Source organism: Suncus etruscus, chromosome 10, assembly GCF_024139225.1.
Source record: "Suncus etruscus isolate mSunEtr1 chromosome 10, mSunEtr1.pri.cur, whole genome shotgun sequence".
NCBI classification, from domain to species: Eukaryota; Metazoa; Chordata; class Mammalia; order Eulipotyphla; family Soricidae; genus Suncus; species Suncus etruscus.
The window spans coordinates 6,807,173-6,832,903 of NC_064857.1; the positions used below are offsets into that span (position 1 = coordinate 6,807,173).

At 40.9% G+C, this 25,731-nt stretch overlaps 1 protein-coding gene across 3 annotated transcripts in view; it reads left to right on the forward strand.

The window, feature by feature from the left end:
* The window catches only part of RUNX1T1 (RUNX1 partner transcriptional co-repressor 1), a 177,147-nt gene continuing 151,416 nt past the window's right edge, over positions 1-25,731 (forward strand). Inside the window, exon 1 of one of the 3 annotated variants that reach the window (XM_049782120.1) lies at positions 1-411. In XM_049782120.1, the coding sequence (XP_049638077.1) occupies positions 384-411 (28 nt within the window). In that variant the 5' untranslated portion in view covers positions 1-383. Of the gene's footprint in view, positions 412-8,798; positions 8,910-25,731 lie in introns of those variants that run through there. The other 2 variants (XM_049782119.1, XM_049782121.1) reach the window with 2 other exon arrangements.

Genomic DNA, 25,731 nt, shown 5'->3' on the forward strand with positions numbered 1-25,731 from the left:
GGAAGGGGAGGCCACCAAATCTGGGTTTCTGCGTGGAGGAGGAGGAGGAGGAGGAGGAGACTGCCTTGGGGGGCTGGCTTTCCCCACCCCCCTGGGCTTTAGGTATTTTTGTGTGTGTGCATTTGGCACATTTTTGGCATTGATTTTTTTGTCTTTACCCCCCCCCCCAAACCGACCTCTCCTCCTTCTTGGAGAGGCGAGCGCGTAATTGCGCAAGTGGCCGTGGACTCCGGAGTTGGCACCGTTTTGCCTCTCTCTCTCTCTTTCTCTCTCTCCCCACTGCCTAGGCTGGCCCCTAGGGGGGCTGGCTGGCTGGCTGGCTGACTGGCTGGCACAACCCACTACCAAGGAAAGTTTGATCTGCAGCTCGGAACCCGTAGCGGATGGTGGGACTCTCCAGCCCCGTTCAGTGTGAGTAGCTTGGCTTGGTTTGGGTCGGCTTGGGCGGGTGGGTGGGTGGGTGAGTGGGCTAAGGCGAATGCCAGGCACGAGGACTCCACTCCGGCTCTTATTTAGGAGCGAGGATGATACCCATGACCCCCAAGCATCGCATGGCATGTGCATCTTGGAGCAGAGATGCTCCGAGCCCTGGTTTATCCAAGGAGCGCAACGCGAATTGGAAATTGCGCACCAGCCCGAGAGGCGCCTAGATAACGGTCCACACGACTCCGGGTCTGGCGATAGATGGCTGACACTGAACTTCAGCCGAGGATGCAGCTTGCTGTGAAAATTCCCCTCCGTCCACCTTTCCGAGGAGGGAAAATAAAATTAAGTGTGCATCTTCTGCACAACTGAGCCACCCACACTATGGATGGGTCACGGTGCCTGCGGTGGTGCGTTGGCCAGTTTGGCAAGGGGATTGGTGTGTGGTTGCAGGAAGGGAAAAAGCTTATTTTATTGGCACGCTGGGTTGGGAAAGAATTGTCGCAGGAGAGGTGGAACCCGGACTTAGGAGACCCGTTGCCAGCTAGGTGTCGGGTGCAGGAGAAGCTGCATCCAGGCGCGCTGCAACCCGTTTGCAAACTTTTCCCGGTGATTCCAAGGGGTCTGAGGTGGGGGGGAAGAAGCTTCTGGGGAACAGGCAAGCTTCCTCCAGTCCCTGAAGATCTTTGGAGGCGTCTCCCGTCCTGTGGGTACCAGGTGGGGGCAAGCTGGTTCCTTGCCCGGCTCTCCACCGCTGGCACAGCCTCCTTGCAAAAACCGTTACAACCTGGCCTGGGATGGTGGTGTCTCCAAAGCGGGGAGCAGAACTTGAAGCACCTCGTTCACTCCAGCCTCGGGGAGCCTAACTAACCCAAGCCGGGAGGGCTAACTCGACCTATTCCTGGCGTTGATTCCAGAAACTAGAGAGTGGAGATGCACAAACGTTCTGGGGTCCCCCAGATGCAGTTCTGAGTGCGCTCTTGCCAGCACCCCAGTGGGAGAACCCAGGTACCTCTCCAAAGTCTGGGAGGACCTGGCACTGACAGTGACGCCTTCCCTAGAAACGTTATTGGCACATTTTGTGTCTTTCTTTTCTTTTATTTTTTGCTGCTGCTTTGGGCAAGGGCGGTGACCCCCCTTGCTTGGAAAAGTTGGAGAGCTGGGACTCCGGGAGGTAGGATGGGAACCAAGACTTAACTAAAAATAGAAGCCTGAGCGCCCTTCTCCGCCTCCACTCCGGCCCAGGCTTTGGGGTTTGGGAGGATTTGGCTGGAGAGTCCGGGAACCCGAGGTCTCTTGCTTGCTTTGCTTTGCCTTGCCTTACTGGACTCCCTTTGCAAGACATCATGGAGACATTTTTTTCCGGAGCTTTCCTGCGAGATCTGGCACCACCGCACAGCCAACTTGCCCCCGAGCTTGGCTGCTTCCTGAGAAAACCATCTCTGTGTCGCTTTAAGGATTAGCTGGTAGGTAGGTCCCCCAGAAAGCTGTGCAGACAGACCCAGGGCATCAAGCTTGGGTGAGGGACTGCAGGCCCAGAAAGAGAGAGAGCAAGAGAGAGGGGTCCACTCCGACCCCAACTTCTTCTGTGCAGCCTGCGATTTGGAGCCCCTCTTGCATGGGAAGGAAACTTGGCTTCCCTTAATTAATTTGCCCAGGGCCTGGAATAGAAACGGCTGTCCACAGCTGCTGCAAATTGATTTCTCCCCCCTGATAAAGGTCAGGTTTGCTAGCCGGAGCGTTTTTTTTTCTTTCTAACCTTCGATGGGAACCCAAATCGGGTTTACAGAGGGGTTTCCCTTCCTGGTGTCCTTTGAAACATCTGTACCGATTCTAAAACACTCCCTGGCTTTTATGATCATCATCCCCCTCCCTCTGCCTACAACAGGAGTGAAACTGGGTCTGTGCCCAATTGACTACACACTCCCCAGAATACAAATGGACTAGCTGCTAGGTGATAAACGGTTTGTTAGTGTTGGGGGCCCCCTTTCAGTTTATAGCAGCGGCTTTTTTCCCCCCCGCTTTTACCATGTGAGTATTGTGTGGTGCCCAGTTTCTTCTGTCTGGTGTACAGTTTCTTAGGCAAGGTCAAGAAACACCATTGTTTCTTTTCTGCCACCAAAGCCCCTATTTGGATATTTATGTCAGCAGTAGTATGGGCAAACAGAAGCAAATTCATATTGCTTTGAATTTCTTTCCCTGCTTATTCTGAAGTTCTATTGTGTTTTAACCTTACAGATAGCCTAACACGGGCTCTCAGATTCTTTTTCTTTTTTTCCTCTCTTAGCTGATGGCTATTTTTAAAGGGAGGGCTGACCATAAGAGAATCTTGGTTTGACCGCACTCTATCTTTGCTGCTAGGATGGATGTTGAAGAAGCTGTAGTCTGTCCTTTTTTTTAAAAAATTTCTTCCCTTTTACTGTTTAGCACTTGGTATTTCTTTGGTCTCACCTATCAAAACTCACAAATCCTACAAAACATCTAAGGAATCAAGCTGATTCTGGATGCATAAAATTTGACTTAAAATTAGACTGACAGAAAAAAAATATATTAAGAGTCTCAGTTTAGCCACTAATAATTTTATTGGAAGCCACTCGGACAGGAGTTTCTGTATTTGAAAATCTAAATACTGAGACAATTTGAGTATGTATTTTTCTCCAGTGTCCATTCAATTTATATCTAAAAAAAAAAGCAGTAGAGAAAACAGTCTATTTTTTTCCTTTAATGTTTGGACAACTCATAGTAGAGCGGAAATCTTTGAAATGATATTTTCCTTTGTTGAACTAGTCTCTATGACCCTTCTAATACTTAATAAGATGATTTTATAAAGCTCCTCCATAAATCTTTGTAATATAAAAAATCCTACTTACAGCAGCACCTTGCAAACTGCAGGACTGAATTGTAAGTCTCTAGAAATAGGGAGATAGTATTGTGGCAGTTGCAGATGATTCCCTTTTATTTCTTTTCTTTTTTTTTTTTTTTACAAATGTTTACACATTTTTTCTTTCTGAGAAGAAAATGTTGCTTTGGGGGGTAGAATCTGATTTAAAAAAAATTGAGGTGATATCTTATAACTATCTAAAGTCTATTCAGATATTGCCTTCATAGATTTCAACAAAGTCCACAAATGGAAGGTGCCTTTATTATAAATTTTATTGTAAGATAGAAGCTTAGAGAAAAATGCACTGAAGAAAAAATGCACATTGAAAAGGAATGAGGAGAAAGAAATGCCTCCAATAGGAATCCTGGTCAGTGGTTGTCAGGTTAGGACATTCTTCACTGTCAAATCCTGTTTCTCACTTCTTTGATATGAACATCAGATGACAGGCGCTGAATGCAAAGCCTTCTTCATTGAGGTCTTATGCAGGCACCATATCCCTTCATAGCAAAGCAGTCTTAAGAACTGGCACCTGCAGGATTTACATCTGAAAAAAAAATGAATCAATTGCCTTTTGCTGAAGTCTATTACTGTAAGTTATATAAGTTCTGGAGAAAAAGCTATTTATTTGTTGCTGTTTGGACATTTCAAGTTTTTGGTGTATTCATCCTGGAGTGATCCACAGACTATTAATAGCAGAAGCAAGGAGAAAGAATCTCTGACTTTGGAGAAGTTATTGTGAAATAGAATTAGTTTTTAAGCCCTCTGTCTAGAGTATACTTCGATTTATGGTTTGTTTTCTAAATGTGTTTGAAAAGCATGAGCCCATGCACCTTTCAGAATAATCAATTAGAAGTTACAGAAAGACAGGAAATTAGGTTACTAGCCGTGCCCTGAATGCAATTTGGAATTTAAAAGCTAGCTAGTCAATAAGAAGTTAACAGCTAAAAGAAAAAACTACCTCTGTATTTTGGAAATGAAACTTTCCCCCATTTTTCTTGTTTAAATTATTTTTTGTCACCGACTTTTTAAGTTGACCTTATTTATACAAAAGAACAAACATCAAACCAACCATAACACCTTCGTGAACCTCAGAGTATATATCCATCTACCAATGGGAACATTTTATCCAGGATAAGTTATTATTGTCTAAAGAGACACCTTCCAACTCCAGGTTTACTTTTTTCTTTTTTTTTCTTTTCTATTTTCTTTTACAGCCATTAATAGAAGAGTTCCTAAATAATGTTTAAAGAACAGTGAACATTTTATTAAAGCAAACATTAGTTCGGTTTAATGGAGGTAATTGTGAGTGATAAGACAGAGCAGGTTATCTCCGTGTTGTTTAAACAGAAGGAGTTACTTTGCACCATTTCCAGTAGCCATCTGTAGGAGAGAAGGGTTTGCACCTGTCTGTCCATACTAATTATAGATTAGGGCCAAAGAAATGAAATTCGAGGAGGTTTTCAGCTAATGAAATCCATACTGATTTTATTGTAAATGTGTTTTATGGAAAGAGGGTAGTAGTTGAGTTATGAGTGAATAAAACGCTGTGTAGCTGCTAGCCACTTGGTTCTGAAGCACAATTCTGCTGCATTAACCTTTGATATTAAAAAAGAGAGAGAGAGACAACTTAGCCACAAATGCTAGCCTTTGTTTGGCATTCATAGCTACAATTTGGTGAGCAGCATAGGGTTCAGTGTGCTTTTTGTTTTTTTAAATGGTGCTGCACAGCAGTTTAAGTGGTAAGAATGTTCTAATATTTTGAAATGCAGACTTTTGTTTTCACTTATTTATGGAAAACCTTAGAAAATTGGGATGCCTTTCCTCTTTTATTTTGCACATCAGTTTCATATACATTGGAAAATTAAAGCAAAAATGGGCGAGGAATGCATTCTGCAATGAAAGGTCACATGAATGTCTACCACATCTGTTTATAGTAATTATGAACATCATTAACATAAGAATTACAAATGAAATAATGACAAGCTGAGCAATGAGATATTATGCCATAATGGTCATATGTTGGACTTCTCACATTATAGCACACTAGAATTCACATACTCAAAGAAAGAAGGAATATGCTAGATTTTTTTTATCTGAATTAATGCTTCCAAACTTATCTGCCTGGGGCAGATGGACTTTCGCTTTTATAAGAAGGTAACCTATTATTAAGAAAAGAACTGCTTAAAATTAAGATTTCTGGTCTCCAATGTGGACTATAAGACAGCTGTGATTCTAGAAACCCCTTTCTGTTGGACACTTATTCTGCGATTATACTTCTTGATTAGTACATTGCCTTTTTCTTAAAAAAAAAAAAAAAAAAGAAAGCTTTTCAGTAAAGTGTTTGCTTTGGAAGAGAATCCTGGATTCTTCCCAGTTGAGAATTGGTTGATCTTTGCTATAACTGTGAGCCCAAAGTCAATGAACAAACAAGGTAGTAATGGAAATACTGGACCTTTATGAAATAAGAACATTGGAAGATTAGTTTTTGCAGTTTTATGCATGCCTTTAGTGCTCGGATGCTTTGTAAAGAGAACGAAACCTTTCCTGAGCTTGAAGTGTATCTCTGTATTGTGATTTGTGTTTTTAAGTAGCATTTCTTATAAGAAGGACTGGCAATACCAATGGTTATTTTTAAGTTGTGTGTTTCTTTCTTCCTATCATGGCATTGCATGTAGTTCATGTCCACGTTAATCTGACTAAAATGCAATAAGGGGGAAGGTACTTGTGGTTGTGTCAGATTTCTCTGAATGCAGTTTTCTCCAGCAGCTAGAGAAAAGGTGAGAGGTGACCTTTTATGAAAGCTAAAATGATACCCCGGAAATCTGTTATTAAATTTAAAACATGTAAGAATGACAGATTTCTACCCATTTAGAACTCACTCAGTTTCGTAATATACCCTGCAAAAATGGTTTACTTCCTACCCCCTACCCTCCTTTCGCTATTGAACCTGGTCACTGTGAAGATTTCTAGAAAAAAAAAAATTACCTCATTCTGGTCTCAGCGATTCCAAGAGGTTTTCCACATTATTGGATTATTGGAGGATTGTGGCAGGCTTCTTTTTATCTGACATTCATTGCATGACAAGATTTTTCACACATGCCCTTCCCCCACGTATGCCCAGCTTTATTCCCCCACTTTGTTTTTCCTCTTCAAATTTTCTTGATTCCCCCCCCCCCTTGGGATGTTGGCATGAAGGAGGGGTGGGTGGGTGGTGAGTGGGCCGGATCCAATGTATTTAAAACAAACAAAAAAAATCTTTTTTGGCAAAGTGACTTGGAGAAGGGAAGCCCATGAGTCAACAATACCTCTTCATATTTTCAAAAGAGCTTTATCAAAGAACCTTTCTTTTCTCAAAGGTGATCTGTCCTTTTTTGTTTCTCACCGGATTTATTGCCCATTTTGCCCCTTTATATCCCCCACCTCTATGCATAAACCTGAAGTTTCCCAGAAGTTCCCAGCAGCTGGGACTGGGAACAGGTTTGCCAATTGTTGGCTTCCTCTTCAAGTTGTTGGGGAAGCTTCTTAACCAGGCTGCAATCCTTGCAACACCTCTCAAGCCAGCCCTCTGCCCCTACCCCCCACTCCAACAACCTTCTCTGCTGCATTATCTGCATTCCGTTAAGGATCTATCTGATCAGACAGTTCAGGCCTTCTGATGGGTCCATTTAAATGTGAAAAGGGGGCCCCCAGGGACTACTCAGGTGTATCTCCCTCCTGACCCTATGGGGGAGGCGGTTGATCTGGGCTTTTTGACTCTAGCAACAGCCCCTGCTTGTTCTCTGATTGATTCTGGGGTGGTGAAGAGCTAGGAGGCAGCTCAGACGGAGATTGATCGTCTCCATTTCAAATTCCCACCTTCAAAATCGACTCTGGGATGAGCCCCCTACACCTCCCCAAGATAATTTCTGGAGGTGGAGCAGGTGTCACCTGTAGCTACCAATGACAAGTGGTCCTCCTCATCTCTGGTTTCTGCTGGGACCTGGGAGCCAGGCCTAAGGGCTCCTTGATGTCTGACGGCTTTCTCTTGGGGTGTGTGCTTGGGGGGGGACAAGTGGTGTCTGGGGTTCGCTGGGAAAGGGGATCTGCAAAGGAAAAGTCAAGCCCCACCTGGCTTTGAGGTGGACCAGGCCTGCTAGGGAGGATTCCTTTGGGTTTGTTTTGCAAATTGTGGCTGTAAGATAGTAAATCCTGTCCCGAGGCTGTGCTTTGCCCCAGAGGGCTCTTAATGTCCCTTCTAACCTTGACGGACTCCCCAAGGTTCTAGGTTAGTCCTGGGCCAAGACGGGAAGGACCACTTGCTAAATCTGTCTTCATTTGTTTTCCTCCTACAACTCAAAATCTGGGGATTTACAGGCGACCCCAGCCCAGGTTTTCTCTAACTTGTCTAGCCTAGGGACTTCATTCCCCCTTCCCCTTTTCCAGCTTTATGTCTTTTCTCTTCCCACCAGTGTTTTTTCCCCCCAATCTTTTCCTCTTTTTTCTCTGTGTATCTTTCTCAATGGTATCATGGGCTATTTTAATAAATTATTTCTCTGTCTTTCTCTGTGTCTCTCTGTCTCTGTCTCTCTCAATGCTATTATACATTTTTTAAAATAATCTCTTTCTCTCTGTCTCTCAGTGCTATCATAGGTTGTTATAATAAACTCTGTCTCTCTCAATGCTATTATAGGTTTCTCTGTCTCAGTGTTACCATAGGTTATTTTAATAAACTCTCTCTGTCTCTCAATGCTATCATAGGTTATTATAATAAACTCTCTGTGTCTCTGTCTCTCTCAGTGCTATTATAGGTTATTATAATAAACTATTTCTCTCTGTGTGTCTCTCTCAATGCTATCATAGGTTATTTTAATGAACTCTGTTTTTCTCTGTCTATCTGTCTCTCAATGCTATCATAGCTTCTTTTAATAAAGTCTCTGTTTCTCTGTCTCTCTCTGTCTCTGTCTCTCTCCCCCTTTCTCTCCACCTCCCTGTCTCCCTCCCCCCTCTCCCACTTTTCCTCCCTCTCCCGCTCCGTCTCACACAGCACCCTCTGTTTATTTTCCTGCCTCCATCTGGGCCCTGCTGATATTGTAATCGCCCTGATGCACGCTGGCTCCCTCCTCTCCCTCCCGCACAGCCACACTCACTCACACACAATGTGCCATCCTGACAAGCCTTTTACTTCTGATAAGCCCCGATGTGTGTTTAATGAATACAAAGCCCCGGTCTGGGCACCGCCTCGGCTGGGCTGCCGCTGCCTCTCCTGCACTCCTTTGCCAGAAGGTAATCTGTGTGCAAGGAGGGAGGGAGGGAAGGAAGGAGGGGAGATGGAGAGTTGGGGGGGGTGCAGGAGGGAGGGAGAGAGAGAGAGGGAGGGAAGCTGCTCTCTCCCCCCTCTCTCTCTCTCCCTTTCCCCCAATGATGCAGAAGTCGATAAGACCCAGAGAAGTGAAGATGTAACATGTTATCTGTCGCTCCTCTTAGCTGCTGAAGACAATTTACATTTAAAGATTAGCAGAGGGAGAAAGAGGAAGCTGGCTTTTGTTGTTGGGGTGAGCCTGAGGCTGCAGTCCCGGCCTGGTCCCTATCTTCCATCACCTCTGCTATCCAGACAGGACTCACAGAGGTGAGATTACCCGGAGGGCCTTATCTTTAATTGGGTTGAGTTTGGCGGGGTCTTGGCTAGGTTTAAAGGGGTGAAGGGAACAATGGATTATTTCTTGACTGGACTCTAAAGCCTTGAGGTGGGAAGGGGCTAGAGAAAGCTGTTTAACAACTTGATTAGTTGATTCTTGTTTATATTTTTTTTAATGATTTAAATCTTAAGGCTTCTTAAGAGAGAAAGGACCAGAGAATTTAGGGAGAAATGGGAAGGACTTGAGTCCTATTTCTTCTTCACCCCTATCCACTGGCCTCCCTCACTGAATTGGAGTTTTCTTCTGACTCTTTTCTCATGGAGCACTGGCTGGCTGGAGAGAAGGTTTTGAAAGTAGATTGTGCATGGTTTTGTTTGTTTGTTTTAGTTTTTTGTGTGTTTCTTTTTGATGGGATTTGTTTTGGGAGTGAATGGATGCTCACAGTGGTGCTGGAATAAGTGAGATAAAGCAAAGAGGTCTACTTGTCATATGGCATGGGTGGATTTGATGGTATGATTTGCAACCAGATTGAGATCTGTTAGATAGTTTTCTACTTTGGATTCTAACTATGGGAATACTTTTTCAACCTCAGAGAGTTTATTTATTTTTTTTTAAAGGAACACATTTTATGGATTCCCTAGTGTGTGAATTCCTATATAAAAAAAAAACCTAGGTTCTTAACATAAATAAAAGTAGGGAAGAATAATTCTTTTGCTTGTGGTTCATTATCAAAAGAGGTGTCTTCGTAGGTAAATATGATCCAGTAACTAAAAGCCTAATTAAAATTTGTTTAAAGCCAGGGAGGGGGCATGTTTCCTGGTTGACAGCGGCAGATCGATGGGGCAAGACAATAGAGTCCCATTATTTCACTTCCATTGACTGAACATATTGACATTTCAGGTTTGCTGTTGCCTCAGTGAGCATGATGAAACACTGAAATTCACAGACCAACTGGCCAGGATGGCACATATATTACTGGGTGTCATTTCTACCTTCAGCCCCCCCCCCCTTATGAGCCAGACAAAATGGGAATGGACAACCTGGACTCCTCTAAAGGGGCAGAGATCTCTTGTCAAGGAAGCTAACTAACATTTTCCCATTTTAGCAACATTTGACATTTCTTCTCCAGAATTGGGAGCTACAGAGAAACATACATAGAGAGCTTGATTTTTTAAAAATTGGAAAATTACCCTAGCCCCCAACTCACACCTTTTTTTTTTATTATTATTGAATACCCATTTTAAAGATTCACTTTGACCTTCCCTGGAGGTATTTCCAGCGAGTGGTCGGTCACATCATTTAGATGTTTACTCGCTTGTATTTGAGTAACATCTGTTCTTCCCCAGTCTGGGGAACACATGCAGCCAAGCACCTGCTGTATCTAGATCTGTTAAAAGAATCTGTCAGAGCCCTGCAGATCTGGGGCCAGGCTTTTGACTATTTTTTTGCTTCCTGTTTCTTTGGGTGGTGCAGTAGGGAAATGGAATGTCTGTATTCTGTGCCTCCGTGCATGCATTAATAGTAAGAGGAGAGATAAATGTATATTCTCAGTAGATGCCTAGCCAAACTAAGTGCTTATTATCTTCTTCTTTGACTGTTTTGCATGGTTTGAAGAGTCTTTCTATATAATAAAACCAAGTAGTAGGCAGATACCATCCAGTCAAAGAAACTTGAGAATTTTACCCCCCAAAGTGAATAATGGGATAAACCAGAAAGGACTTCGCATATTTAAACATTTTAATGAAAATATGAAACTATTATGAATATGCCTGATACACAGCAGTGATTGCCATCAAATAGGAAACTGATGACCTTTGCAGCCTGGAGAACAAAACTAGTCCTTTATACCATTTTCATGAAAATGTTAGGTTTCTATTTGATCAGCAGGTGCTGTTGAGATGAAAGCCATGTGTAAATTTTCAGAAGGCCAAAAGTGTCAATTCAGAAAAGGAAAGTGATAACAGAAAATGCAATCAGTTTTCCTGTTTTCAATTTGTGCAGGATTTGAAGAGCTGTTTTGTTAAACTGCTACATCTGCTCCAATATGAATATTGAACTACTTCCACTAAAAATAACAACCTATAATTTGGAAGCTACTGCAGCCTTTTGTTAATGTGAGTGGGTTATTTAAAACAAAACGAAAAAATAAAAAAGACAATTTTCTATTCTGACAGTCTCTTGCCTAATGTGCATTTTCATTTATTGGCACATTTTTTTCCCCTCAGCAGATAAATGGTATTATGCAATTAGGACTTCCATCTTTTTTGACTATGAAAGAGGTTTCCATAGGTGAAAATCTTGGTAATCTAAAAAGGACTCACACAAAAAAATTATTTTAAAATAACCTGGTTTAATTTTCTTTACAGTAAGATTACATTCTCTAGTATACTTTTCAACTTACTGCTGACTATTATAACAAAGTTAACACTATTCCATTGCATACTGAGCTTTCTGTGATTTATTTCACCTTTAATATACCTGCAAATGTAAGTTTAAACTAATCAGGGATATTTTACCTAACAGCGCTTTCAGAATCATTTTTTTCATGCTTAAATAAAATGATTAAATTATGCTTGAGTGCCTGAATACAAAAGCTTCAGCTTCTATAATACTGCTAATCAAATAAGTTTTATGGACAGGGAAAGCACTACAATAGAAGAAAATTGGAGACATTTCACTAGTGGCATTTCCAGGAAAAATGCATTCTTTTTTTAAAAAAAATCACCTACTATTAATTAGAAAGAAAATTAGAAAGCATCTTATAAAAACAATTCCTTTCATTAGAAAATGCAAGACCATGCTCTCCGTGTTAAAATAGATACTGAAAATTAAGGTGGAGAAAAGACTGATGAAATTCGGATAAGGTTCAGTATTGACTCTGGCTACAGTTGCGGTGGGGTTGACTCGTGGCTATCGTAATTTTTCCAGGGTGAGGCATGATCAGTGCTTTGGATCAATTAGGAGCTAAGGAGCTTGAGTCTTCACACTTGAACGGCCAGACAAACCCAAAATCTATCTAGACTAGATCAAGAGGAAGACAAAGACTGGGCACATGAGCATGTTTGAGATTAGCAAATGTACGATTTCTTTTAAAAACACCCTTTTTTTCAAAGGTACTTTGAGAAATAAAATCCAGTACACTTGTCATTGCCTAAATGTATACAATGAAAGAAAGACTATTTTTTTAAGCTTTCTGTTGGAAGTCAAGCACATGAGGTGTTGGCATGTTTCTTTTTTAGAAACCTGGGTAGCCCTGGAGTATATTTTCTGTCCTTTGCCACTCTCATGAAATGATGTTGAATCACAGGAGAAGTGTAAGAAAGTTTATTTCACAGCTTTTTCTCATAACCTGATTTTCTGATGGTTTTTGTACTGAAACTATACATGCAGTGTTTTTTTTTCTTCCTGGTTTGTTTGTGTTGGTGCCATACCTGGCCATGCCCAGAGATCATTCCTGATTCCACACTCAGGAATTACTTTCTGTAGGACTCAGGGAACTAAAAGAGATGCATTGAATTGAAGCTGGGTTGGCCACATAGCAAGGCAAATGTCCTCTCTGTCATACTATCACTCCTGCCCCACCACATTCAATTCTGAAACCTCAGTGTCTTTCTATGGAAGCATCCCAGGGGAGCTGCTTGCAAGTTGCTTCAAAATATTTATGTTTTGAGGTGATGTTCTATTCTTTCCCCATTTTTTGTTTTTGTGCAACACTTGTTGGTGTTTAAGACTTACCCCTTGCTCAGCACTCAGGAATTGCTTCTGTCAGGCTCGTGAGACCTTATGAAGAACTAGGGATTGAATCAGGGTTGACTGTGTGCAAAGAAAATGCCTTACCCATTGTACTATCTCTCCAGTCCCTAGTGCCCCACTCAAGTAGCAGAGTTCTTCAGAAAGTGATGGCCTGTAAATGATCGGGTCAAAGGCATGAGACTTGGAATGCTAAAAATGATCATGCTGCTTAAAACTAATAACAAACACCTTGAGCATAGTCCTTTTTTATTCTTTGATCCCTCCATTGATTGCTGTGACTAAAATCATATGTACAAGCTAACTCTTGAAATAAAAATACAGAATGATTTGAGATGTTCACAATAATTAGTTGGACATGTAAGATTAAGTCAGTGTTTAGGAGAATATGACCATTTAAATATATGTTGAATATGGAAGACATAAGAGTCAAGATTTTCATTGTTTGGGTACTTCTAAGTGTGTTAGGAGATCTGATGGACTAGATTCATTTTTTTCACACCTGAGCAAAAGCCCCTTTTGCGTATATTCTGGGCTCATGATCTGCCACCTAGTTGTTGGTCTTGGGAGAGAGGGAAGAAACTGACAGATGATAAAATCTTACTTATGAATCCCATGTTTCCCTTCACTGATTTTAGCTAAATCATTTCCCTGCTCTCATGGTCTTCATTGCAGAGACCTCAAGCCCTGCTTTCTAAGTCTTGTCATAGCAAGTTCCCCCTCCCTCCTGCCATGAAGAAGTTAGGTTTTTTTTTTATAGTTCCTAAGTTTCTTACCAACTTTTTTCTTGAGTTCTAATAATCAAGCTTTTTTTTTCTCTGATCTCATGGCTTAATATTCCTAGCAGCTTTGCTCTATGTATTCACCTTTTAAGTTACTTGTCTACTACCTAGGGAATAGAGTGGGCTCTACAGGCTGACAGAATCGCTGATAGATAATACCAGAGTGTTCCAGTCTGTATTCCCCTAGGTCTCCTAATTCAATCTTTTCCATGACTAGGTTCTGTTCACTCACCAGGGTACCACCTTCCCATATTACACTGGAGCCCAGAGAAATCAGCCTTGTTGATTCCTTGTTGATCTGAGCTAGTCCTCTGAGTCTGTCCCAGAGGGACACTGGGTTTGCCCAGTATCTCTTGTCCTTAAGGATGTCCTGTGCTGCTGCTGGTAGATTCATTTATATCTTGATCTCAGCCTTTCTTAGTCTAGTTCTGTTAGGCTTAACTTTCCTGACACTTAAATTGAAAGGGATTTGCTACCATCTTGACTTTTTAAACATTTTGTGCTATGATTTTGGCCTTCCTTGGATTGTGTGTGTGAGATTTTTCTCTTTTACAGGCCAAGGGGGTTCACTTTCTACTTCCATTTCCAAATTGTGTGTGGGGGGGTAGATAAAGAGGGTAAGGAATAATTGCTGTGCATCCTGGCCCCCAGGTGAAACCTTCAGGACTAAAATGAAGGGAGCATGAACTTTTGGCACAAGAATTATTAGATTTCCCAATTCTCATATGTCTGAATCTATGTAAATACTTATAGAATTAAGCTCTCAGGAATTTCCCAGGGTTAGGAAAAGGGAAAAACAAAATCACTGGTGGCAACTTTCAGTCTCCAGAGAGCTGAGCAATGGAATCCCTATAGAGCAGCTTTGCACTCTTCTCCAGGGTAAGAGTTGGCATTGGGGATAGGGACCATTTTCCTGGGGTCACTCTGCATGTTAGGTGATTGCAGATCTGGCTGTGGTGCTATGCCCAGAAAAGAAACTAAAGATTGTCACTTTTGCTGAAGGAAATTGACTTTTGTCATTACTTTCTTGTGCTTGCTGCCCCAGATAAACTTGGTGCTTGGAACAGGAGAGCAGGCCTAGAGGCTCATGCATGGCAGTGACTGGTTTGGGCTCTGAGTCCCTGTTAGCCAGTCTAAGGTTTGACTCCTAAGTCAACTTAGGAAATGTAGAAAATTATCTTTCCAGCCATTTTTAGAGAAGGTATGGTAAGTATTTAAATGAATAGGGGGATGTTATCATTTGGCCAGGTGTCATCTTTTGGTGAAAAGTGGGAGAAGCTGTCGTGCTTGCATTGTCTAAAGAACAAACCCTCTACTGGTTCTTTAAAGCCCAGTTATTACCAAGATTGCTTTGGTTTAGTGTTTTGCATTTTATTCAGGAAAAACCAAATTAGAGATATTGCTAGAAGTTTGTTCCAAATTTGTAAACTTGTTAGTAACGAAGCAGGCTTGGCTTTTCTTGCACCATTATTTCTTTGTGAATGGATTCTCCACTTCTGGTTGGATCAGAGTGAGCCTGTACTCAGCATCTGGGAGAACCCTTCAAACCTGTTTATTAGAAGTTCTTGCAATTGTCAGGGCTTAGGAAGGAGTGATGTTACTGTTGGCTGCCATTAGAAAGGGAAGCTGTTGGGATTCCTTTGGCTTCACAGAATTAAAAAGTGGCATTGCATGTGGAGATTAGTGGAAGGCCAAATTGCAATTCTTGGCCACATAAAAGACCATTGCCTTAAAAGTGTGTATGCCATCATGAGCCTTTAGGTGGTAGGTAGCTGACTTGATTCTATCAGTAGCCACATCCTAGAAAATAACAGGAAATATTTCTATGAGATTGAACAGCATTGAGACTCAAGAAGTTCATAGGCTGGGTGACTACTCAGAAACTGAGAGCAAACATTGTCAGCTTGGGAATGACCGGATGTGGCCAATCTAATAGATTAGACCACCAGCAGAGCAAATGGGCAGCTGGAAGAAGTCATACCAAAGAGTACCAGGGATTTTTCTCTGCTGTTTGGCCTTGTGGGCACACCACCAGATGCCCTTCAGGCAGGAGACAAAAATGCTGTTAGGAATGCAGCCAGATGTTAGTATCTGCAGATGTGGACTTGGTGTGGCAATGTCATGAAGCAAGCACAACAGCATGGTAGAGAGAGCACTTGGGTGCCTACCCTGTTTGGCAAACAGTGATCAGAACTGGAGTCTGTATCCCCGCAGTGGACTTTATTGTAAGCCTGGTGCCATTTGTGTTCTCAGTTCAGTCTTGAAAGGCTAATGGGTCTGTTTCGTGAAAGCTGGCTATTCTGTGCTCCATTTGCTTACCTCAGGATATGGGAAGAAGTGAGCCAGGTCATGAAAGACTGCGAGTTTATTTGCTAAATCTATGCATATGTTATGTACACAAGTGATGAACAAACACAGCTGGGTAGAACAGCAGATGATATTGGGACTGGAATTGTGGTGTTTATCAGACTGACATAGTAATCCTTCTTTCCTGTGAAAGTGTTCTTTTAAAGTGACTGTAACTTTTATCCCATGTCAGACAAGTATTCTTGACTCCCCAAACCCTTACCTGTTACACATTTTCATTCTCACCCCATAACTAGATTTATTTACAGCTAAGGGCCACCACATTTGACCTCTGATGAGGAACAAATGTGGACATTACATACTTGTGACCTAACAAAAAAGTAGATGACATCACCCTTCACTGACTGTCCAGACCAAGTTTTGTATAGGATGAAGGAAGCAGATTTAAAATCTCAGAAGGAAAGATAAATGAGGAAAATCAAATGAACAAGCCATTAAACTTTATTTAACTAGTTCTATATACATCTGTTTGCTTGTTTGTTTTGTGTGTGTGGTTATTTTTGGCTATACCCATCTGTGTACAGTGGTAACTCCTGGCTCTGCACTCAGGAATTACTCCTGGAAGGATCAGGGTACCTTATGGGATGCTGGGGATTGAATCTGGGTCAGCCATTTGCAAGGCAAATGACTTCCCTGCTGTGCTATTGCCCTGCCCTGACTCTAGTTTGAATGGACTATTTTTATTTTTCTTATTTATTTTTGGGTGGAGGGAATGGGGTAGCTACACCCTGAAGTGCTAGAGGCTACTTTTGGCTTTGTTCTAGGGTCACTTCTAAAAGGCCTCTGGGAATCATCTGGTGCTGTGATAGAACCTGAACCTGAACCTCCAGCACATGCTTCAGTCCTTTGAGTTGTCTCCCTGGCCCTTTGGTTTGCTTTTATTTTATTTGTTTGTTTTTGAGTTTTTTGGGCCACACCCAGTTATGCTCAGGAATTAGTCCCAGCTATGCACTTAGAAATTGCTCCTTTCTTTGAGGGATCATATGGGACACTGGGGATAGAACCTGGGTCAATCCTGGGTCAGCCACATGCAAGGCAAATGCCCTACCACTGTGCCACCGCTCCAGCCCTTGACTGGTCTGCTTTTAAAAAATGACAAATGCTTTGTTAGTCATCATGATCACATCTTTTAGAGTTACTAGAAGGACACTAACACTTTTTTTATTATAAAACTAGGAAATGAGTAAATAGTTAATACTGCCTACATGTAAAAATATATGTGCTCAAACAGGCACCAAAAAATAGCCTCTCCCCAAACATTGTACCAGCTCAGGACAACTACAAAAGCTAAAAAGATGGTGGAACTTGATAGAGGTGAAAGCAAGTTGGAATTTTAGTTTGTCTTGTGACAGGTCGGATTTTACAAGGCAGTTATTGCCACAGACTTTTGGACAGTTATTAGGAAGGAATGGGTGGTGCTATAGCCTATATATGAAGACCAAAGTATTGTGTTTGGGTGGATGAAGATAGCAAGTGAATAAATAAACAAATGTAGATTTATTAGTATTTTTTTGTTGTTGTTTTTGGGCCACACCTAACAGTGCACAGGGGTCACTCCTGGCTTTGCACTCAGGAATTACTTCTGCCAGTGGTCAGGGGATCAGATGACATGCTGGGGATAGAACTCAGGTTGGCCATATACAAGGAAAGCACCCTAACTCTGGGAGATTTTTTTTTAAAGAAATAAGTAGAAAGATCATAAATGTTCAAATAGCATGGGTTTTGATTGAAGATTTATCTTCCGCATAAGGGAAATGTTTTGAAAATTTTCGTTTAGGACTGATCCAGAGTTGGGTATGTACATGAAGTGGGCCCAGGCTGGGTTCAGACTCTTTGCCAAACCAGAATAGATATTACTATGATAGCAAATGGCTCTCTATTCAATTTTCGGATTGAATTTCTTTTGAACAGATGCCTTGGCAAAACAGGTCTTAGAAGACCAAAGTAAAAATAGAAAAGCTCGTAACAGGGACATCATAGATGCTATTGAAGTGTTTCTTGGAAGGAGGTGTGACTGTGATGGTTCAGATGGTTGAACTAGCAGGGGACTGAAGCTTCAGAGGCTGGCCACTGAACTTGAGATTCAAGATACTGTTGAGAACATGGGAACCAAGAAGGAAAGACCAAGACAAGAGGCATTGCAAAGGAAATGCAATTGAACTTGGCTATGCTGTCGGAATCAGGGAAGGAGGGGTTGACAGTCCAGTGTATTTAGCTCACCAGAACGTGGGAACCACTGAGGATATGTGTGTGTGTGTGAGTGTGTGTGTAGGGGGGGAAGCTTTCCTCCCTGCTCCTCAGATATACATACAGGTTTATATGATTCTTCTGAAGCCTCTGAGCTCATCTTTCTGTCCCTGCCCTGGGTTTCTTAGTTTAGTTACTTTGGAGATGTCATGCTCGGGTTGGTTGGGGTTACAGAATGGTGGTGACCTAAGAGATTTATTTCTGTGCTCTCTTTGGTGACCTGCATGGGTGGACTTAAAGCCATCGTGAGTGGTCCTACTATTTTTCAGATATATGATGGTCCCCGTGGGAGAATTCCAAGAGGTCAAGTGGAGTGGAACTGGCCCTATATTTCTCAGTTGGGCCTATTGGATAGTTTTCAAACATTGGACTTTGTGGGATAGTTTATGGAAACTGCTTACCATTCTAATATTACGGTGAGTCAGAAAGACTGAGATCAGAGAGCAGAAGCATTGCTTTCAACCTAGGGTATCCCAGGCTGAGCTTGCACTGTGTGTGTGTGTGTGTGTGTGTGTGTGTGTGTGTGTGTGTGTGTGTGTGTGTGTGTGTGTGTGTGTGTGTGTAGCTATTCTGAAGGGTTCTGACCTTCACGCTCCTTCATTACTTCAAGCATGATCTATATAGCAAATGCTATTTCATTAATGCTGTTTCTCAAATATATGTTAAGAGAACAAAAATTGATTACAGTGACTGAATTTAGGACACGTGTTGTTTTAAAAGAGGCCTATTATTGGAAAAAAAGAGAATGCCTTTTATGTTTTTATGAGCACTAAGGACTTCATTGGATTACATTACTTGCATCTTTGATTATACTGATTACATTTTTTGTATCATAAAGGGGAAAAACTTGTAATTTTGCATTATGCTGGATGCTAAAGAGACTTCTTATTACAATCATTTTTCACTATCTTAAAATATTGAATCACTCTGGGCAAGTAAAAGTAATGTAAAATGATATTAGACCCTAATAAAAAGTAAATCAATGAAAATAGTTTGCAGTTATTTTCCCATTTAAAGGAGTTTAAAAATAACATTAATAATAGTGAAATCTGGGGCCGGGAAGGTGGCGCTAGAGGTAAAGTGTCTGCCTTGCAAGCGCTAGCGTAGGACGGACAGCAGTTCAATCCTCGGCATCCCATATGGTACCCCCAAGCCAGGAGTGATTTCTAAGCGCATAGCCAGGAGTAACCCCTGAGCATCAAACGGATGTGGTCCAAAAACCAAAAAAAAAATAATAATAATAATAATAATGAAATTTTTCTACTCTGGTACTTTTAGGGTATAGCCATTGGGTATTAGCTCAGATTTTCTCACTTCAGTCCATTTAATCATTTAACTAATTAAATCAATTTAATAATCATTAAACAATAATTTTAAATGTTAAATATGTATTATTTTAATAAATTTAATAATATAAACCAAATTTATGATAAATTAAATAAATATTAAATATTTATGTATTATTTAATTAATCACAATATTTAATTAAGAATCTGATAACTATTCATTTCTCTTTTTCTTATTTTTTCTATTTTGATCTTTGTCTTTAGGTGATTGGGAGTTACTCTTGACTCTGGGTTAATAACCTGTAGTACATTTAAATTTTATCTTTTTTAAAGCCATGTTCATAATTGATTGTCATTCCACTCTAGAATGGACTGCATCTGGAATTGGGGTGCATAATTTCTTTATGGGGTTCTTATCTTTGTTTTTACTCATAATTCCTATATCAATTTATTTTGCTTAAAAAATCATAGGTATACAAGAAAGTTTAGCATGAAATCCAATCTAATTTTTACTAAGAATGACACTTATTTGTATAGAGATGGAATTATAATGAAAGTATTAGTCAATGAAAACACAGCAAGACAATAAATATAGTTATATTTTCACACTAAAATTTTCATGAAATTCTACTCATGGAAGTAGAATATAAGCATAACTTTCATATGGCGAACTTGAGTTTGATCTCGTGCCATATGTAATTCCCTGAGATCCTCAAGGAGTGATTCCCTGAGAGAGATTCTGGAGTAAAATCTGAGCACTGCTGGATATGGCCCAATCCTCCCTCCCCCAAATATATTTTTTTCTGTCCATTGATGTGTTTCCACAAGGCTTACTTTTACATTCACTGTGGAGATTGCAGCAAGGCTGGGGTTGACTGGTCCTGGGGTTAATGGGGATGGACAATGCTATTTGCTACTCTCTTCTGGGCCTTCGACCCAGAGCATCATACATATAAGGCTTGTTCTTGATCAACTGGATGGCATCTGCTCTGTAGAGGCAGTCGTTCAAGTGTCAATGGAGAGGGGTCATCTGTCTTTCAAGGGCTTTGCCACTTGTCAAATCTCCTGCTTCCCTTTTTCATTTGGAAATAATGTTTATCTGGGTAGTATTGGTTCAATCTAAGAAAATAGATGTGAAAATTTCAGGAGGTGAGAAGTTTCTTACCTTCAGGAAAAGCTTCCTTGTTCTTAACATCTGAGTTGGCCATTCTGGAACTCTTTGCCTTTCTTTTCTAGAAGGTAAATAATCTCCCTCAGCCATTTCTCCCTAGTTAACAGTCATTCAGTAAATACTTAATGGAGAAGAATCAGGTTCCTTTTGATGCCAGGTGATCATAGAGATTTTCTATGCCTTCTGACCTTATCAATATTTAACATTGATTTCTACATGGAACTTGTTCCATACCCTACCCTGAGTCCTTTCCCCATCCCTACCAGAGCTTCTCCCATGCTTTCATTACTTTATAAATTGGATCATGGGATTTTCATAAAACATTTGATTTATATTTGTTAAGCTTGGTGCTACATCCAGCAGCACTCAAGGGTTAATCCTGGCTGTGAAATTACTCCTAACAAAAGTGTGGGGGCCATATGGCATGCTTGGGTCAGCCATATGCAAGACAAGTACTCTACCCATTATGCCTGAATTCCTTTTATTTTTTATAAACATTTTTTAAGACACCATATTTTACAAAGTTGTTCATGAGATAGTTGTTTCAGACATACTTTGTTTTAACACAAATCCCATTATCATTGTCTCCTTCCCTCTACCAATGTCCCCAGGATCCCTCCCATACCAGCCTGCCCCTGGGCAGGTATGCTACAGATTTATTCCATATTACTTGATCCAACAAAACTTAAAAGAAATGACAAACAGAATTCTTAGAATATAAATCAACAGCATCACTTTATGATGATTGATTGCTATATGATTTCAAACTAAGTACAGAGTTTTATCCTAAGAAAGAAAATATTGGCTTAATATCAGAAAATATTATAGGTACCGTGTCTCTCATTAATAAGTAATGGAAGCAAAATAGTTGCTGACATTTGTTTTGAAATGTGTGAGGGGAGAGAAGAGGAAGTTCATATTTAGGAGAGGACACTGGTTTCTCCAGAAAGGGCAGAGGAAAACAGCTAGAAACAGTTAATGAGATAATGTGTTTAAGGGAGAACATACACTTGAGGAGTAATCCACAAATAAGATTTTTAAAGAATGAGCTCCCTAAAACTAGAAACAGAATACTGTTTAGACATTTGTTTTCTGTTTGTTTGTTTTCTTGGTTTGGGGCCACAACTGGCAACACTCAGGGGTTACTCCTGGCTCTGTGCTCAGAAATCACTTCTGGCAGGCTTAGGGAACCATATGGGATACCAGGGAATTGAACCTGAGTCCCTCCTGGGTTGAGTGCAAGGCAAATGCCCTATTGCGTGCTATCTCTCCGGCCCCTTGTGTAGATTGAGTTGAGTGCAAGGCAAGAATCCTACCCATTGTAGCATTCATCCCCTGAATTTAGATTTTCTTACTCCAAGAGTCCAAGTTGCAACTCAATCCTCTTGTTTTGTAAGTTGTTGTTTTTTTTTTTCCTTTTTGGGTCACTCCCAGCAGCGCTCAGGGTTACTCCTGGCTCTGTGCTCAGAAATTGCTCCTGGTAGGGTTGGGGGACCATATGGGATGCTGAGATTTGTCCTTCTGCGTGCAAGGTAAACGCTCTACCTCCTTGTTATCTCTCCAGCCCCTTATTTTGTAAGTTTTAAGTCAGCTAGCTTGAAATTATTATTTTTCTTTTTTAAAAAATTTACTTTAAGAAGATGCATTGCATAATCGACATAATTGACATGAAAACATTTATCCAGATAAATGTTAACAAAGTTAATTTAAAAAAAAGAAGAGGGAGAAAAAAGACAAAAGTACAGTAGCAAGCTCTTTTGTGAAAATTATTGTATCACCAATGAAGTCATGAATACAATGGCAGAAAGTTTAGTGAGCTCATGTTAAAAGTTCAGTCTGTTAAATTGGGGTGTTCCTCTAGGGATGACAGTATCGAACGATCAATAGCTTGGAATTTTCTGCATGAGCTGGGCCAACGACACAGATGGCAGGTGGAAATTAGACACAAGTTAAAATGTACAACTTGCAGGATTTAGAAAAGTTAACTGTTTACAGCAGTAGTTTTTAGCCTCCTCTTGACTCTGTGGATTGGTGATGGTCTACAGACTTGCCAAAAACCACTGGGTTTTGGAGTATAAAAGAATACCACAATTTTGGAAGCTTATGAGGCAGGGAGGAAGGGAGAAAAGAGAGAAGAAAGGACGATAAATATCTGCTGGTAAGAACCAGCAGCTTCTAGACCACATTTGTGGCTGAACAATTGTACCTCTTTTGTTTTGAGTTGTATGACCATCAGCCATGAATGCAAATACTTTCAAAGTTTTGTTTTTCTTTCATGTGAAAGTTGCCAGCCTTGAACAGATGCCTTTATTTGGAAAAACCAGTCTTTGGAAATAATTGGTTCTCTCTTCTCTTATTCCCTAGAGATAATCGTCCACAGATGAAGTTAGATGAGGAGAAATATTTTAAGTCACAAAACATTACTTTGTGGTATACTTTTCTTTGTCAGTGTAAAATGTTTGAGGACCCGTAGCTTACTTCTTGTTGACTGATCCTAAACGCTTTTTCAGTCATAGAAGTGACTTTTACAAAGGGAAAAAAATTATGATTATATTACATCATTTCAGAATAGACTTCTAATGCATTTATTCTGATGCTTGAGTTACTGTTGAAATAGGCACTTTCCACTATCAAATAATATAAGCAAATATGTGGCTAAAAAACTTGCACTGAGTTATTAAGATGAGAGTTTTATAAGAATTCTCATTTTCCTGTTAACTTGGTAATTTTGGTATTATTCTACTTTATGGATAAAATCTGAAATTTAGAGAGATTAGGGAATGTCTAAGGTCAGAATAGGTAAGAACAGGGAGGGGTTCCAATTCAGCTAGAGCACAAGTGTGGTAGAATTTGACTTTCAACTGGCGAGTGCATGTAGGCTATGGTCATCTTAGGATATTTTTTTTTTAATTTTTTTTAAACTTTATGTATTGATTGATTGATTTGGGGGCCACACCCAGTGGTGCTCAGGGGCTACTCCTGGCTCTGCACTCAGAAATCAACCTGGGTAGGCTGGGGGACCATATAGGATGCCTGGAATCGAACTGTGTCCTTCCTGGTTTGGCTGCATGCAAGGCAAATGTCCTACCTCTGTGCTATCTCTCTGGCCCAGATATTTTAGTTTTTAAAGATGTTAGTAGTCACAGAAGAGATACTACTATTGTATTTGTTTATTTTTGTTTCGGGAGCCACACCTGGTGATGCTTATGAATAACTCCTTGCTCTGCACTCAGGAATTATTCCTGGCAGTGCTTGGGGGAACCTTATGAGATGCTAGGAATTAAAGTAAGCTGTGTATAGACAAGCATCCTGCCTACTGTACTATGTCCCCAGCACCCCTACTATTTTAAATTGTGTTACTTATTCAGATTGTACTATTTGTCTATACATAAATCCTAGCTTTTTAAAAATATTTTTATTTACTTATTTATTTTTTGTGTGTGTGGCTTTGGGCCACATGTAATGAATCCCAGGAACTACTACTGCCCTCAGAAATGACTTTGGATAGGCTCTGGAGCTATATAGGCCTCAGATTGAATCTGGGTTGGCCATATACAAGGCTCAAGTGCCTTAACTGCTATATTATCATTCACTGGACCCCCTTCTGATTTTTTCTTTCAAATAGTATTTGAAGGAATAAAACTAGTACTTTTGGGGGGGGGGTTTGGGCCATACTCAGCGGTGCTCAGGGGTTACTCCTGGCTCTGTGCTCAGAAATTGCTTCTGGCAGGCTTGGGGAAGCCAGGAATCAAACCCACTTTTGCCTGAATCTACAGCATTCAAGGCAACACTGCTATCGCTGTGCTATCTCTTTGGTCCCTAAAACCAGGACTTTATTACAGTGAGATGAAATAGCCTGAAGTAGGGCTAGATAATATGTGATTGACATTTTTTCTTTGTTCTCTCACCCCAGGTTGATTCAACACTGTCTGTATGCCAGGCTCTGTTCTAGTCACTGGCTGTTGAACATACTTGAATAATAAGGCCATGCATAAAAATAACTAGAGAGCATTTTCAGAATATACTGTGAACGTAGATTAAGGTTCTTCAAGGGGTGTCTAATTTTTGAGGTGCAGAGGGTAGAGATGGAATTCAGCTCTCCTATAAATCACTGAGCTTTACAAGAGGTAGGGCACTGCCTTTCAAGCATCTACATGGATTAGATTCCCCAAACTCCCTAAGATCCCCATCCCCTTTATGAGGAATGATCCATTAGCTCAGTCAGGAGCGTGGCCAGAGTACAGCCAGCTATGACCCCAAAACAAAAGACATTAAACACAAAAGAAATAGGTAGGAAGTCTGAGGTCACAATCCTGATGCCCTGGTAATCCCCTCCCTTGCTCATGAATATATTGTAGAAAGAAAAGTGGTCTCAGAGGAATAATAGGGGGCAGCTAATGATGGCATGTCCTGATATAGACCATCAATGCTGTATTGAATGAAGAGGAAATAATGTTCAGAAGTCTCAAGTGTGTTGAGGAAAGATGTGTGAAGGCCACAGGTATTGAGTTGTGCCTGGACGGGATGCCATTTAGGTGGAATGAATTAGCTTTCATATTTTTATTGGGATATTACAATATACAAAATGTGTAGGCTAGGACCTGGGACTGTGGTTCAAGTGGTAAAGCATGGGACTGGTTCTGGCTTTGAATCCTAGTCCTCCAAGAGATTGGAACCCATTGCAATAAAAGAAGAGTGAATTTTCCTAATTATAGTGGTTAGAAAACATAGACAGGAAAGGCCTTTGCTCTCACAGCTCAGAGTTAAGGAATAGGACAGAGGAAGCCAAATAATAAGATGTTCTACATAGTGTTATAAATACCAAAAAGCTTTTTAAAATAGAATGTGAAAGGGGCCAGAGAGATAGCACAGGGGTAGGGCATTTGCCATGCATGTAGACAATTCTGGACAGATAGTGGTTCGAATCCTGGCATCCTATATGGTCCCCAGAGCCTGCCAGGAGTGATTTCTGAGCACAGAGCTCGGAATAACCCCTGAGTGCTGCTGCGTGTGTCCCAAAAATCCCCCCAAAAAAGAATTAATAATGTTAAATAGAGCAAAGATGAGGGCCAGAGTTTATAGTACAGTGGGTAGAGTGTCTATCTTGTATACAGCTAACCTGGATTTGATCATCCAAGTTTCCAGTGATAAAGTTCTCTGTACATGATCAGCGGTAACTCCAGAGTGTAGAACCATGAGTAACCCTTGA